Source organism: Silene latifolia, chromosome 10, assembly GCF_048544455.1.
Source record: "Silene latifolia isolate original U9 population chromosome 10, ASM4854445v1, whole genome shotgun sequence".
In the NCBI taxonomy this organism is placed as follows: domain Eukaryota; kingdom Viridiplantae; phylum Streptophyta; class Magnoliopsida; order Caryophyllales; family Caryophyllaceae; genus Silene; species Silene latifolia.
Genome location: NC_133535.1, coordinates 107172942 through 107190053, shown reverse-complemented (window position 1 = coordinate 107190053; position 17112 = coordinate 107172942). Strand labels below are relative to the sequence as shown.

At 44.5% G+C, this 17112-nt stretch overlaps 1 protein-coding gene across 1 annotated transcript; it reads right to left on the bottom strand.

Moving 5' to 3' along the window:
• Positions 1-14947: 14947 nt before the first annotated feature.
• LOC141609115 (uncharacterized) lies at positions 14948-16098 on the bottom strand. Its single transcript, XM_074428318.1, has 4 exons — positions 15789-16098; positions 15549-15701; positions 15377-15469; positions 14948-15282 (listed from the first exon to the last, which is right to left on the bottom strand). The coding sequence occupies exons 1-4, from the start codon at positions 16002-16004 to the stop codon at positions 15145-15147; spliced, it is 600 nt and encodes a 199-aa protein (XP_074284419.1). The 5' UTR covers positions 16005-16098; the 3' UTR covers positions 14948-15144.
• Positions 16099-17112: the final 1014 nt, after the last annotated feature.

Sequence of the window (17112 nt, the reverse complement as noted above, 5' to 3'; positions counted from 1 at the left end):
ATTATTATATTTAGGTGGCGGTTTTTTGTGGAAGATTATTATTAGCCGGATTATTTACGGAGATTCGCTAAAAGGTAGGTTTATCCTACTCAGTTTCATTATTGTGTCTATTTGTTAAAAGAGTCATTTGTCATTAATTGCATTGAGTGAGTCGGTAGTTGGCATCTTGTGTGATATATTGCATTTATTGTGTTGTCTTGTATGTCGGAGGACATGGAGGTTTGATTAGTTACTTGTTATATGGAGACGGAAGGCGGTTGGGAGACCGTCTTCCGCTTGAGTCGCCTCTTGGAAATTCCCATTCGAAGAGGGATGTGCACATTAATGGCTTGAGTTACGGAGGGACTCGTGTGGTTGAGACACGACGTCTGGCAGGGGATCCGGTTGGCTTCCGGACCCGGTATGTTTGGGCGTGTCCCGGTACCTATTTGTGGTTGTTGGTGTGTCTGGGCGTGTCACGGTACCAGTGTGGTTGTCGTTATGTCTGGGCGTGTCCCGGTACCATGGTGGTTGTGAGTACGTCTAGGCGTGTCTTGGTACCGGTGTGGTGGTTGTTTGATAACGTCTCATTCATATTAAAGTCATGTTGCATACTCACACACTTTGAATTGTGTCACACTTTATTTATTGAAACTGACGTTTGTGTGTATGTGTAATTGTCACCTATTTCCGGGGTGGCCTGTGTCGATCCATATTATATTTCCGATCATATGGGGAGCAGATTAAGTACAAGTTTTGCTTGTCGATGTGATCAGGATTTGGGCCGCGCCTTGGACTCGGAGTCGAGTAGCTTAGCATAGATGACATTGATGGTAGTCGACTTGTAATTTCTATAATTCACTTTATTCATTAGTTTATATTTTTAATAACTAAACTTGTTATTTATTTAAAAAAGTTTCTTAATTATAATTCCGATTTCACTGCCTCGGGAAACCGAGATGGTAACATCTACCAATTATCTTGGCCGGGTAAGAAGGGGGTGTTACACATGCAATAAGGAAAACCACGTAAACTTATGCAATACCAAATTACGCCAATGTATAAACAACAAGGTTATTATCATTACATGACATGATTTTGATGACCATGAAGCCACTATGTTATTACTATATGCAAACCACCAAACCGTTTAGAAACAAGGCTGATGTCATAAAATAGTTTAAGTTATGAAGCGACAGTTTAAAGACTTAAAGCAACAACACTGAAGAAATTTTTGCTAAGTTTGCAATTCCTTCTTGCCGCGATGTTATCTACCCCTCTTAAAAGGACCTTCGTCCCCGAAGTTCACTCCGACCATAGAAATGAGGTATGAATACAACAAATACGAAAACACGTACTACTTTTCTAACAATTATAAGCATGTGTGAGACATGAGTAGGACAACCCTGTTCATGCAATTTAGAAATTAACTGACTTGAAAAAATCAGAGTTATGAGAGGCATATATAACATACAAAGACAACAAGCTGTAGATACCCAGTATCTGTTGAGTCTCCAACAAACACCCGATGATTATCGGACTACAACGTGCTTAGGAATCGCAGTTTTTGATCGACAGTTTTGTACAACTATACGTCGGAAAACTTAAAACGATTTCGAAAATAAAACATTTCAAAACTTTTCAAAAGTACCTGAAGTGTTTAATGCATGATGACGGGATCACAATGACACTAATTAGAGTCAAAACCGACACCGGACCAAAAACCGACTCGAAAATTCAAATCCCGACTCCAACAACGAGTCAAATCGAGTCAAATACAAAAAACAAACTTTTCAAATACTTCCATGTTAAGGTTTCCCGGAATCCTTAATGGTCAAGTACAAATCAAGTTCATCTAAAACGTAGGATAGAACAAATTATGATTACACTTGCGTGATAGTGACAAGACACCTCGAAGACGCGCGAAATGGCCCGCGCCTCTTCGAGCAGCCCATGCGGCCACGTCGCTCAAAACGCACACAACCACCCATTTTCCAATAAATACCCCTCAAATTCCACCATTTGAGAGTTACGCGAGTGTCCGCCCACTCACCTCTCTCTTAAAATTCTAGACTCGACTTCTCAAGTCAAAAACCGACACGTGTTTCCGACCTACCGATCGAAAACACAAGCCTTACACATTGTTTGGTACCGTCATCGTGCATTAAACCACTTGACCGACCATCTCGACCACTACACAATCACTAAACTTAAAACACTCTTTTATATTGCTAAAACGGTTTTCAAACCGAGTTTTCCGACCAAACAAGTTGATACACTTTCGTCGATTTCTCGTCTTGTAGACACCTCGTTTCTGCACCCCTCGCAAACCACCCGGTGATGATTGGGCCGCATGTTTGATTCGCGGAACGATTAGTGACAGTTCGTAAGATTATCGTCAAGTGATTGCTCAAATATTAAATGTCAACCTCTTAGTTGTCATCTACGTGCCGATACGGTCGTTTTGGCAGTAATTAGAGTACATTCGGAGTCCGGGTCAAAAACCGTCTCCATTTTTCGATATTTGTTAAATCCCGAGTCGAATGTTTGGAATGTTCCGGATATTTCTATTCCATATTTATCAAATTTTATCTTTTGGCAAACAATATCCCGTAATATTCAAAAGATAATCGAATTAAATCCGTCCTACCATAACTTAAACACGGAAATCTTTCTTAAACAGGAGGAAACCTCCTGGGAAGAGACGACAGTCTTTGCGCCTCTTCCAAGAGACGCGATGATGGCTGCTGCGCCTCTTCCCAGGCCCTTCTTTGCATGATTTACGTATCTTTTTTATATCTTTCCGAGATTCACTTCCAAAGAGTCTCTGAAACCCTATTCCTTCACGTGATTAGTATAAATAGGAGCCTTCGCTCCTCATATTTCTCACGCGAGTGTCCGCCCTTCTCTTCTCCCTTTGCATTCTAGACTTCGTTCTTACTAATTGGCGCCTACGTGCTTGGACTTCCGACCACGTAAGCTCGGATCTTTCCGGGTACCAGCCTCTCCGTTGCATGACCGACCAATTTGACCACTACACTCAATCAATCTAATTAATCAACTTGTTAAATCGTTTTCCTCTTTCGAGGGCACTCTTTCCTTGCATTCGCGTCGAGCATTCACTAATCGATCTTCTTAGTTCATCTCGTTCCGTCAACATGTAAGTCTGAGGGTGTATTAATCTCTCTTTATTTATTTTATTTTATTATTGTATAACAATTGTAAGATTTATGTCGAAAGTACCCCATTAAAACCGATTTCTAAAACCGTCTTTAAAACCTTTTTTGCGGATTTCCAGTAGACAGACGTCGAGAAAAGACGCAGCAACTGCTGCGCCTCTTCGAAGGAGCGCAGCTTTCTTTGCGCCTCTTCGTGGGCTGCCGCATTCTCGCTTCTTTTCTTCTTCTTCCGTCTCTCGTAATTCGTACCAAAATTATTCCTTTTGTTTGTTCTTTAATTCCTCATCACGGTAATTTATAAATCATATGTATGTTGTATATAATTCATCATTCATGCTTAATTAGTCATCAAGTCCGACTTAAATCCCTTATAATTCATATTTGCGGGTTTTCGTCATTAAATTCAAGTTTCGGGTTTTAGAGGTTCAATTCGTTCATATTGAGTTTCTGGAATTCGTTGTTGATATATTTTCACCTGTTCGATCACTAATTCGTCCTCAATTCATCATGTTTAGTTTAATCAGTTAATCGTTTGTTAGTTTGTTCATTAATTAACATCGACCCTTCACATAATTACTCCGTTTAATTCCGTCTCATCCATGTTCTACTGTTTTATGACATATTCATATGTAAAATAATCCATTAAATCACTTTCATCCGAGTCAAAAATCATAATCAATCCATTAATTTACCAATTAATATTAACGATTTGCGGTTCCGGCTTCACAGCCAGAACTCACCCTTGGAACAGACGCAGCAACTGCTGCGCCTGTTCCAGGGTGGTTTCTGTCCCTGAATTCCGTTTCTGCCTTGACCTAGTTTAATTGGCTTACGTAATTAACTAACTATTATCCGTATTATCGCCTTCTGACTTGTCCTTTTATTCTTTTATTTCTTTTTCTCAAATTATCCGTTTTAAAGGTATTCTCGACATAAATCGCCTAATCCAATGTAATTATTGTAATTTATATTTATTGTAATTCATAGTTATTGTATCCCTTTCATTGCTTGTATGTCTTCACATGTAATTCTACATTAAATTCCAACTTCGACCAAATTGTATGCTAATTAACTGTCAACCGACTTAGTCTAATTCTCACATGCTAGGATTAATCTAATGGATGTTGCATTGCATGCATATAGCCGACGATATATCAAGTACGAATAACTTCCCTAATCATTAGTAGAGGCCGCTATCGAGGCGGGCGGGATTAGGTGTTCGATCAAAAGAGCTTCCTAATACGTACCCTCACCCCTTACTCCAGATCTCCGTGAGCACCCGTGTTCATTGGCATCCACGAGAGTCATTCTAGACATAGAATGCTAAGGGTAACGATTGCTTAGTGTTCATGTCACTACTTTGTGTCTTGACATGACACGAGGTATTCGAACGGTTCCAATTTCCCATAAAAATTGGTGGCGACTCCATACAAAATGCAAACGCTTGTTTTCGAGCCCCTTCACCAAGCGCCCCCGTGGGCGGCCCGCTGTCCACAGTTTGGCGACTCCGCTGGGGATAATACACTTACGTGTAGCCAAGGGTGAAACTTGAACAAGGTTAGGGAATAAGTTTGTACAAGACAATTGTCGGTTTTCATAACTCGGTCTTCCTAGACCGTTTTATTCGGCCTTCCTAGGCCCAACCCAACCCATTCGACCAATCGTCCCGTCTAAACGGTCCTAATTCCTATTTGGGCCTAAGGATGGATAGCGATTGACGTCATCCATACCATGATGCTTACTCTTGTTTGTATCAAGGGCCTTCACTACTTGAGGAAATGGACTAGGAATCGGCCTTACTCTTGTTTGGCACGAGCCTCTCCACAGACTTCGGGTTTGATGGTTCGGTATGGCAACCCACCCTTTAAAACCAAAACCCTTCTAAAAGCACTCAGCATCCCGTTATAATGCTTGTATAAATATGTAAACCTTACGTGATCACCATTTCAAAACAAATTATGACGAATTTTCAAAAATCAAAACCCAATTTCAATCAGGAATTTCGAAATAGGGCCTTTAATTAGTACAAAATCCGGTCAAAACTCTGTCCGTTCGTCGTGTCAAAATTCGGGCCACAAGCCCATTTCAAACCTCACTTCGAGTCCACTCCTACAACTACACTACAGTTGACTAGGACACACATTTTCAAAGACCTTGTCTTTCTTCAAAACTCACTCAACACAAGTGGCACACACCCACTTCACGAGTCAAAATTTTTCCTCTTTTAGCAAGTGTGATGGAAAGTTCGATCGTGTTTTGATTCGTCGCCGATCTCTTATCCAGTTTCCAAGATGCCCGGATCAAGTGATGATACGAACCTCCAGCAAATTCAAGAAAGTAATGATCGAATCCTAGCCGCGCTAGCCCAAATGCAAGTCACCCAAAACCAAACCTATGACCGCCTCGAGCTCATCGAAGGTCGTATCTTTGACGTAGAGGGAAGGTTGCCTCCCATTAAAGGTGAAGTACTACAATTTTCCGACGACGAGTCTAAGGATGAGAATCCAATCATAGGGACGACCGCAGCTGAGAAAAGACTCCAATACCTAGAGGAGCAATTGATGTACCTTAAGGGGGATGACATTTACAGAGAGAACAATCGTAAGTATGAAGCCGTCAATTCCAAGTTGCCAACTAACTTTAGCATGACGGATATCCGTAAGTTTAAAGGACACGAGAACCCTTTGAACCACATCCGTGCCTTCAAGGATTACATGTCTATCAAAGGCATCAAACCCGAAATGTTCTTAAGGATCTTTCCTTCATCTCTCGACACCATCCCAAAGCAATGGTTCTACACTTTAGATCACAAAAAGGTCGCTACTTGGGAAGACGCCGCCATCGAGTTCTCAAAACAATACGCGGATAACGCCGAGATCCAAGTCAATATGCGCACTCTAGAGGTTCTTACCCAGAATGACAAGGAAGGATTCACCGACTTTCTAAGTAGGTGGAGGAAGACTAGTACTCAACTAGTAGAACGCCCGGATGAGGCCACTCTTGTGGAAAAGTTCGTGGATAATCTCAAGCCCATATATGCCAACCATTTGAGATATCAAAACATAAAGACTTTCAAAGACTTAACCGTCTTAGGGACACGAATTGAAGACGACATCCGTAAAGGACTCTTGTCCAAAACGGTAGGTCGAGGATATCAAGGGTCCACGAGTCGTTCATACGGCTCTACTAGCAAGACCGACGAAGTTAACCTTCTCGAGCCATCCAAGAAAACTAGCCCACCAAGGAAGTTCACAAACCTTGGGGATACATACTCCAATGCTCTAAAAAGGCTAGTGAAGCAAGGCAAACTCCAACCCATTGGACCTACTCCCGAACCCGAAAGGAAATCCAAATTCTGGGACGAAAATTCCTACTGTGAATACCATAGGGGCAAGGGGCACGACACAGAAAAATGCTACAAGTCGAAACACGTACTTCAGGATATGATTGAAGACGGTCGACTTCCAATTCCACCAGGAGGTAAGCCCAACAACACTCAGAATCCTCTTGGAGTTCTAGTGATTACAAGTGATGAATGTACCTTAGATTGCTCACATCTCATTTCTCCCACCGAAAACGAAATTCATGCAATTGAGAAAGAAAGACTCTACTCTACCATCTCCCCTACCATTTTCGACTTCATCGCATGGGCAAGGAGTGTAGATAGACAAGTGTGGGAACTAGAAAACATGGTAACAACCTTGCGCAATCCCAATGCAACGCCTAAAGAACGTGTACCATTGATCTTCTCTCAGAATGCTACTATGCAAGAAGTAGTCATCGTGGTCGACAAGCTAGTTGATCAAATCATACAACTAGAAAGTGGCATCATGAGGATGAGGGAACTAGCCGCGATCAATGGGGTTTGGGCCGATGACGATGAAGACGAATATCTCATTGAAAACTCCTTAGTCAAGGAAATAGTCCAAAATGGCGAAGACCAAGATGTGGATCACCTAACTCGCTCGGGTCGTCCATACCAAAGCACTACTCAAAACGGTCCAACCAACGCCATCACACCAAATGACAATGAAGATGACCCCACTGATCATTTGCTCAAGCAATTACAAAGAACCAAGGCTGATCTTTCAGTCTGGCAACTAATGGCAAGCTCATTTCCACACCGCCAAGCTTTACTGCAAGCTTTGGCCAAATTGAATGTGGCACATAACTCTACTCCCGAAGATGTAGTCAACTTGGTCTTCCAAGAATCACCGAAGCTAAGTAATCCTATTACTTTTTCAGATGAAGACTTGCCACCTTTTGGCGCCAGTCACAACCTTGCTCTATACATCACCGTCATCTGTCTAAAGAAGAATGTGCCAATGACCTTGGTAGATGATGGCTCCGCGGTCAACGTCATACCCCTCAAAACGGCATACAAACTAGGCATGAAAGAGTCGGATTTGACTCCTACAAATCAAGGTGTTCGTGCATATGACGGTACACGACGAAAAGTGGTAGGACTTGCTAACCTAACCATAGCAACGGGACCAATCGAACGAAAGGTCAACTTCCAAATAGTGGACATCGAAGCTTCATTCAACATACTTCTGGGAAGGCCTTGGATTCATGCTTCCAAAGCGGTAACATCCACCCTTCATCAAAAGATCAAGATCCCACTAAATGGCAAGGTTGTGACAATCACTTCGTCACCCATCAAGGCCATAATCGAGAAGCAATCAAATAATCAAGTCCTTGCGGATCCCATATACGAACTTGGGGGCTTCCAAAGTGTAAATGTCATAGAAAGTGAGTTGGCACCCTTATACTATAATCCCTACTCTAACTTGGTGGTCAACCACATACTCAAAAACCAGGGATACTTCCCTGGAATGCCTTTGAACCCAGTTCGGAAGAACACCTTTGCGCCATACAAGAAAGGCAACTCATCAAGAATACCACTTGGACTAGGGTACAAACCCACAACAGAAGAAGTTCTCGAAATGCTCGCTCAAGTCCAAAATCGCAAATATGTAGGAGTCCAAATGAGGCCATATCTCCCTACCTTGAATGGATACTTCGTTCAAGAAGGAAGTTCGGAACTCTTTCATGGATTTCCCGAACCTTGGCATTACCTCAAGAAGAAGTTAGCCGGAATCGAGATCTTTCACGATTGCTACTTCATCCCTCCAGAAACGGTTCCTACCGTCAAAACCCGTCAAGCACCTTGCTTAGACGAACAAGCTGTTAGCCTCCTATTTGGAGAGGACCGATTTGTTAGGGCCGCGCAGGATGAGATCATTACTACGATACTTCAAGACGATCGCTTCAACCCCACCGCCTTGATCACGGAAATCGACACAAAGCAGCAGAAAGGGTGGAGGAAATCAATCAAATGGACCAACAATCAAGGAAGACTCTTCAAGCTCACCACTGGAGAAGGAGAGATGTTCAAAGAAGAACCAGAAGACGACGAGTTCGAATCGGAGTCGGAGTCGGAGTCAGAGTCAGAGTCTAGAGAAGTCATTAGAGAGTCTACTCCTGTCGTCATCCCCACTCCCCTCGTTTCTCCTAGCTTATTTTCAAGTAGTCACAGTAGTTCGGGAAATGCCCCACCATTCGTCCCTTTGCCGCCACTATCCATCGATCAGTTGGCTCATTTGTTTCAACTTTACTCAAATCTTAATATGAATAAATCAGGTTCTGCTTACTCTTTGCGTTATCTTGAGTGCAATTCTGTTTATGATGATACTGAGGATGACCAAAACCCAGACTCGACCGAAATACCTCCCTACGTAGCCAAAGAAATACTACAGGAAGGGGAAGGGGGACCTGTAATTGAGGACACCGAACCCATCAATGTAGGAACTGAACTAGAACCCAAAGAACTTAGGATAGGGACTACCTTGAGCTCTACCGAACGGGCCGACTTCATAGACCTCCTAAATGAATTCAAAGACGTTTTCGCTTGGTCCTACAAAGACATGCCAGGGATCGACAGGGATATCGCCGAACATAGGATTCCGATTAAGCCAGGTTTCAAACCCGTGAAATGAAGCTTCGACGAATGAGAACAGAGTGGGCTCTAAAAATTAAGGAAGAAGTTGACAAGCAATTCAAAGCCGGGTTCATCAAAGTTTCCGAGTATTCTGATTTGGGTAGCTAACATAGTACCCGTACCCAAAAAGGATGGGAGAATCCGAGTTTGTGTTGACTTTAGGGATTTGAACAAAGCAAGCCCAAAAGACGACTTCCCTCTACCTCACATTGACATATTGGTAGACAATACTGCAGACCACGCATTACTATCCTTCATGGATGGATATGCGGGTTACAACCAAATCAAAATGGCCATGGAATACATGCATAAGACCGCGTTCGTCACCCAATGGGGAACCTATTGCTATACAGTAATGCCATTCGGATTGATCAACGCCGGAGCTACATACCAACGCACCGCGACTACACTCCTACATGACATGATGCATAAAGAAGTCGAGGTATATGTGGATGACATGATCGTCAAATCCAAGGAAAGAGAGGGACATATTGCGAACCTTCGCAAGTTCTTCGCAAGGCTACGGAAGTACAACATGAGACTCAACCCTCAAAAATGCACATTTGGGGTAACATCTGGCAAACTCCTAGGATACGTCGTTAGCCAACGAGGCATAGAAATAGATCCTTCCAAAATCAAAGCTCTGATCGAAATGCCACAACCTCAAACAGAAAAAGAGGTCAGAGGATTCCTGGGAAAAGTGCAATACATAATTCGATTCATATCGAAACTTACGATGATTTGCGAGCCTATCTTCAAGAAACTCAAGAAAACAGACCACACCATGTGGGACGACGACTGTCAAAAGGCGTTTGACAGAATCAAGGAGATATTAGCTAAACCACCAGTGCTCATGCCGCCACAACGAGATCAACCTCTTGGTTTATATCTCACAGTAACTGAAACTGCCATGGGTGCTATGCTGGCTCAAACCGTAGGAAGTAAAGAAAGAGCTATTTACTATCTAAGTAAGAAGTTCTTGGAATACGAGTGCAAATACTCACAACTCGAAAAGACATGCCTCGCTCTTGTGTGGGCAACAAAGAAGCTACGTCACTACATGCTTAGCTACTCTGTCAAGATATTCTCCAAAATGGATCCAGTCAAATACCTCTTCGAGAAACCCATTCTCAACGGACGTCTGGCAAGATGGACTATGATGCTCTCAGAATTCGACCTCAAATATGTGCCACTGAAAGTTATAAAGGGTCGCGCCGTCGCCGAATTCTTCGCAGAAAATCCCATCAACGACGCACAAACCATAGATACTTGGTCGTTTCCCGACGAGGATATACTTCAAACTGATGTAGACTCTTGGGATCTATACTTTGATGGAGCATCAAACCTAAGAGGATTTGGGATAGGAGTGTTGCTCATTTCTCCTGAAGGTGAGCATACACCAATTGCTGTCAAACTCGACTTCGAGGTGACAAACAACGCTGCAGAGTATGAAGCTTGTCTCATTGGACTACAAGCGGCAGTAAGCTTAGGCATTAAAAACCTACGAGTGCACGGGGATTCGTCACTGATCATCAACCAAGTTACGGGATCCTGGAAAATCCGAAGTGAAAGCCTAGCACCCTACCAGGCTAGGATAGACCAAGTGGCTCAATTCTTTGATCAGGTAACCTACTTACACCTACCTCGAGAAGAAAATCAATTTGCGGACGCTCTTGCGAAGCTTGCATCTTTGATAAATATGCCAGATTACATGATGGAAATGCCTTTGTGTATCGAACGACGGTCGGAGCCAGCGTATGTCCACCAAATTACCGATGAAGAAGAAATCGCACAAGAACCCTGGTTCCAAGCAATCCTGAATTTCAAGCTTAATGGTACCTATCCACCAGATATGGACAAAAGGGGACAACGAGCTATACGCCTACTAGCTTCCCAATACATCCTAATGCAAGGAGAATTGTACAAAAGAACACCTCTTGGTGTAGTCCTACGTTGCCTTGATCATTCACAGGCACGAAAGGTGATGGAAGAAGTCCACGATGGAGAATGCGGTCCTCACATGAGCGGACCTATGATGGCAAAGAAAATCACACGTCTAGGGTACTATTGGACCACAATGGAATCCGATTGCATCAAATATGTGAGGCATTGCCACAACTGTCAAATCTTCGGGAACGTACAACATGTCCCTCCTTCGTTGCTCTATACGATGACATCTCCTTGGCCATTCTCCGCATGGGGAATTGACATAATTGGGAAAATAACCCCGGCCGGAATCGGAGGTCACTGTTTCATCCTAGTAGCAATTGACTACTTCACCAAGTGGGTAGAAGCGGCTTCCAACACCGCTCTTACTGACTAAAAATGTGGCAAAGTTCATACGAACAACATCATCTGTCGATATGGTTGCCCACATGAGATCATCAGCGATAATGGGTCCCACTTCCAAGCCGAAACCGAACAATTGCTAGCCAAGTACAAGATCAAGCATCATCACTCCTCGCCCTATAGACCACAGACTAACGGCGCGGTAGAAGCGGCTAACAAAAATGTCGTCACGATCCTCAAGAAAATGACTGACAACTATAGAGATTGGCCAAGCAAAATACCCTTCGCTTTGTGGGGGTATCGAACATCCGTCAGGACGCCCACTGGGGCTACTCCTTTCTATTTGACCTACGGCATGGAAGCCGTACAACCAGTTGAGCTAGAAATACCATCCCTGCGCATCCTCCTCGAGAGTCAAATCCCGGAAGCCGATTGGAAGAAAGACAGATACGAAGAACTCATCCTCCTGGATGAACGTAGGCTACGTGCCTTACATAATGTCCAAACATATCAAGCACGTATCAAACGAGCTTTCAACAAAAGGGTTAGGCCAAGAAACATCAAAGAAGGAGACTTAGTACTCAAATCGGTTAGAGCTCTTTTACCTGTCGACCCAAGGGGAAAATTCAAACCTAACTGGGCCGGACCATATCTAGTCAAATCAATACTCCCAGGGGGTGCGGTTAGAATCACAGACCTAGATGGGAATGAGTTCTCAAACCCCACAAATCTCGACCAACTGAAACGATACTATGCCTAGGATAGAACAGAAACGCGCCTCGCGTAAACCCACGTGTCGCTCTTGTGGCACTAAATAAACGGCCCCTGGCCTATTTGAATGTCACTATGCTCTTGCATCTTGGCAAACTTGTCATCCTCATATCATCAAACAAACTAAATTCGCACCTCCAGAGTAAGCAAAAGCTCATGCTTATTTTCTATGTTCATTACAAGCTCTTGCTTCGAACAATTATTCTTTTACATTTACTCGAACTACGCGCAAGGGTTTGATTTCGCTTTTTAAGTGAATACGTAGGCAATCCTTCACGGGATTCAACCCACCGTCATATTTAAAATGTAAATAGAAGGACATTTGCATTGCATTTGAAATTCGACAAGGATAATAATAGAAAATACCAACGGTTTCATAACCATTTAACCTTTTTATTTCATTCATCCATTTTCTAATAAAAATAGTACGACAAATAAATAGATAGGCTAGGATTCTAAAAATCCCTCCTTTTTATTACAACAATAATAATAATAATAATCAAATAATAATAAAAAGACTTGGGCTATTCCTCCATCTTTCCCTTGCCCTTGTCGTTCTTGTCATATTTCTTGTCACGACCTCGAGCCGGGCGCTCTTGCACCACTTCAGATCTAATCACCAACGGTCTTTCTCGAGGCCCGACTCTTCCGTTCTTGCCAACCACCATCTCTCTGCGACAGAGTAGTCTTCGATTTCTTCGAAGGATGAATGACTTGAAAGCCGGCTTCTTCTTCTCCTTGATCGGATGCTTCTCTTTCTCTTTCTCTCCCTCGCGCACTTTGTAGTCAACGGGCTCGCGCTTCCTCGATCTCTCGCGCTCTTCCGAAGTTGCAGCCTTTCTCCACCTCGGATAGGAATCCGACACCCACAAAGCATTGGCGGAGAAACTCGGGAACCACATGTTTCTTTGGGCCCATTTCATAGCCCACTCTCTTCGGCTCTCGGTAGTCAACGCCATAGCATCTGGGGACGGTGTCAAGCCTAGGGATCATCCGCTTCAACCCGACTTGCCTCATCAACCTCTCAGGAAAGATGCATACCATAAACTCCAATCCAGGAATGCGCACGGACCTAGTAGGATCCAAAGAAGACACTCCGGTGACAGACTTGAGGTGCCACCACGGTACAACCCACCTGATCAAAGGGCCATCATCGTCTTGACTTGTTCTTCCAATAGTCACGGACGAGTGAAATCCACCATGTACAACCTCGTCCTCATCGAAATCATACGGGCATGATAGGAAAGTGCATGAACGAGGGGCTCGAGCAATCGGAGCCGTTCCATAAGCCAAACCTACCAAAACAGGTATTAGACACCCAAAAAAAAAAAAAAAAAAAAAAAAAAAAAAAAAAAAAAAAAAAAAAAAGAAGGTGTCTTTTACCTGTAGGATGACGGGACTCCCCAAAAATGGAAGATCGTGGTTGGATTTCCTATTGTCCAAGCCCAAGATAATCTCCCCTAAGCATAGACAAGTGGGCTCTCGCGACTCCATTTGCTCAATAAGACTCAATAGACGGGGATCACCTCGCAGTTCTTCGTCAACATGTCCCTGAAAGACATATACATGAAGCAAACAGAAGCCAAATGCTCTCCTTCTAGCAACATAAGAGACAGTAGGGTCGGCCCTGTTGATGAATCGATCTATAAAATCCAACATCCGCACGCCTTTCGAAGTAACAAGACGATCCACCTCGAGTCGGGTCACCCAAGCAAATCTCTAAACTTGCTCTTATACTCTTGAGCAGTAGAAGGGATGGCAGGTAAATGTTCAGGGTCCCACCCGCCAATAGCGACAATTTCCTCCGAAAAGGACAAATATCACCCCCGGGAACGCGAAAACATGATAATTTGGATCCCAATAATCAAGGCAAGCATCCAAGAACGGTTTTACAACCTTAATGAGTTTCAAACTCAACAAAGACCCAAGGTTATAAGCACCCATATCATGCTTCTCCGTGTTCGAAAATTCATTGGTCCATTCCTTCAAGCGGATCTCCAAAGTATTCATGATGATAATTTTCTCTTGAGAATTTGTTTTGAGAATTTTGTGTGAGGCGACGAAGAAGAGACGGAAGAATTATATAATTTAAAGCTTCGTCGACGCTTCTATTTATACCAATTCTTTGTTTCCAAAAATCCGTCAAAACTAACTCGCTTGGGAACAGCGCGGCACTGCCGCGCGCCTCTTCAAAGGGACGCAGCTCATGTCGCGCCTCTTCCCAGAGACTCACTTCGTGATTTCCGTGTTTGGATCTTTCCTAATTCTATAACGAATAATTTCCTATTCCTACGGGATTTTATTTTGGTAAATCCGAGAAATTTACCATGCTTCAGGTTTCCTAAATTCGCGGGCACGCATTTCGAGGCAACATCGACACTTCCGCCATTTCAGCACACTTTAAATCATTTCTTTTTGACATAATTTTATTTTCATTTTAATAAATTCAATATTTATATTTCTCCATTTTCTAACTTATAGATTTCTCTTTTTTCTTTTTTTAAGGGGGTAGCCCTCCCTACCGTCCGGTCATTTCCGACAAATTTTTTGCATTTTGGTCCTTTTGCGGTCTCATTTTGCACTAATTAAAGGCCTTATGTGTATATAAAATGTATGTGTTGCGTGATTTTTCTATGTAAGTTCCGGCAGCATGACGGCGTAAACCGTTGTCTACCAAACCTGTTCAAGAACTAACTCGCAGCGCAGCACAAACAACACAACCCAAGAAAGCAAAGGCACTCGGCCGTCGTATATGCAACAAAAAGCAAATGTACAAGCAAGCGGGGCTTGCGCCCGAACAAGGTACAAATGTACAAGCAACGGGGCTTCGCCCCAAACAAGCCAAAAAGACCAAGTAAACTGGGGGCTCGCGCCCCAAACCAAGTCCAAAAATGTTTCAAAATCAGATGTACAAAACTACACAAGCTATTGCTGGGCGCCCTCCAGCTCGGCAACCCTCGCCATAAGAGCAGCGATCTCGGCATCCCGAAACTCGAGCTCCCTCGACAGGCGAGCCGTCTCCTCCCGAGCCTGGGCCAACTCTCGTCCCGACTCGCGGTCACCCTGCAAAACAGCAACGAATTGGCTCCTGTCAATCAACTCAATCAAAACTGGAAATAAAAAAAGGAGATCGAAAAATGGGTATAAAGGTTCATACCTGACGACCTCGACCGCCGACGAGTGCCTCAATGGCCGTAGCTCGTAGCCGGTTGGCCACCCTCCATAGTGCCACAAACCGAGATGGCGCGACCTGCATTTCAAAAGAATTCTCAGTAACAAATTCAATCAAATGTGTTCTTACACGAAAACTATGCAAAATAGGAACTCACCCTCCGAATCAGATGCTGCCAGTCATCTAGGCCAGCATCCGTCACAGCTACGTCAAAGTCACGTAACTCGGAGATCGTCGTCCTCCCAGTAGCGTCAGTGTACTCGAGGGTCTCGGGGTACTCTGGGGGCTCGATGCCCGCCGCCTCAACCTCCTGCAAAGACAAAACGACTCTCATTAATCGATGATCCTTCGTCGTAATTTTCAAAATCAAATCAACAAGAAAACAAAGGATACTCACCACTACCGGCCAATAGGCCAACCTCCCGTAAAGGAACGCCGAGTAATCCTCCTCAGGGAGAAGAAGGTCGTCACCACCGACACCGGCCAAGTCCGCCTCCCTCTCAGCCTCGGAAGGCTCCCTGAACATCGTCCTAGGAGGATCGACGGGAACCGTCAACGCGCCCCGAAAGCACTGACGAGCTAACCGCTCGCCCAGATACCATACAGGACCCATCGACGTCCACAACAAAGGCCGACTCGAGCTCCTGGGACGAAGGACCTCAAAGAACAAAAGGAGGCGCTCCAGCGTACTCCGCCCAAGGTCCGGGCACCCACTGCGACAATATGAAGGCAAAGGTCATTCCTATGATCAATTTAAAGCAAAGGACAAAAATATGAATGAATACAAATGGGATACTCACTTTGCTCGGTGAAGGGCGTTCACATCCCGCCGGTAGACATTGTGAGAAGAACGCTTGCTCTTCGTCCGGCACATGACCCAATCCCTCACCACGGGATAGGCCCTCTCCAACGGCTCCGTCCTCTTGGGCGCGAGGCCCGGAAAGTAGGAGTACACCCACGCCTATAAAACAAAATAGTCAATGACGATCTTCCGATCTTTGATAAAAGAAAGGAATTTACGTTGATCCAAAGGAAGGTTCATACCTCCAACAGTAGCCCAGGTCCGACAGCGCCAGGAGAAGTCCCCTTCTCCATCAACTCCGGACGAACCATGGCCCTCATGAAGCGGATGAGGACCGCAAAACCAGCAGATGACCCGGTCCCGGCGCCCTAGGGAACTCAGGTCGAAAGAAAGGGAAGAAGCTTCGTCGACAGCCTCTCACCCTTGTCTCCGAGGTAGATCGAAGACAAGAACCACCAAAGCCACAGACGAGCCCTCTGCTCGGCTGTACAAGGAGGAGGAGCCGTCTCCCTCCCATCGATCACCACCGATGCCGGGGTCTTCCCCGCAAAGTAATCTCGAACATAGGTACTGGGTACCAAACCCGGCACCGCAACAGCCTTCGGCGACAGGTTCCAGCCGATCAACCTCCTCGCCTCGGCCGAATCCGCCCTCATGCCAGTCTCCGGCCACGTCATCTCCTCAGTCCCACACGGCAGACCAGAAATCATGCCGTAGTCCTCCAAGGTGACCCCCACCTCACCAAAAGGCAGGTGAAACGTGGAAGTCGTGTCCCAGAATCGATCCAAGAAAGCGCGGACCAGGCTAAGGTTGGCCCGCAACTTCCTCTTCACGATATCCCTCCAGACCTGAACCAGAGGACCAAACGCTCCACGCTCAATCATGGCCCTCTCCTCCACCGACCGTACCGCTCGTAATG

Excerpts from the sequence above, each read along its gene's own strand:
- LOC141609115 (XM_074428318.1), bottom strand. The coding sequence starts at position 16,004 with ATGGGTCCTGTATGGTATCTGGGCGAGCGGTTAGCTCGTCAGTGCTTT. Across the intron at positions 15,702-15,788 it reads TGGCCTATTGGCCGGTAGTG|GAGGTTGAGGCGGCGGGCAT; the intron begins GTGAGTATCCTT and ends TTGTCTTTGCAG. Across the intron at positions 15,470-15,548 it reads GGCAGCATCTGATTCGGAGG|GTCGCGCCATCTCGGTTTGT; the intron begins GTGAGTTCCTAT and ends TTTGAAATGCAG.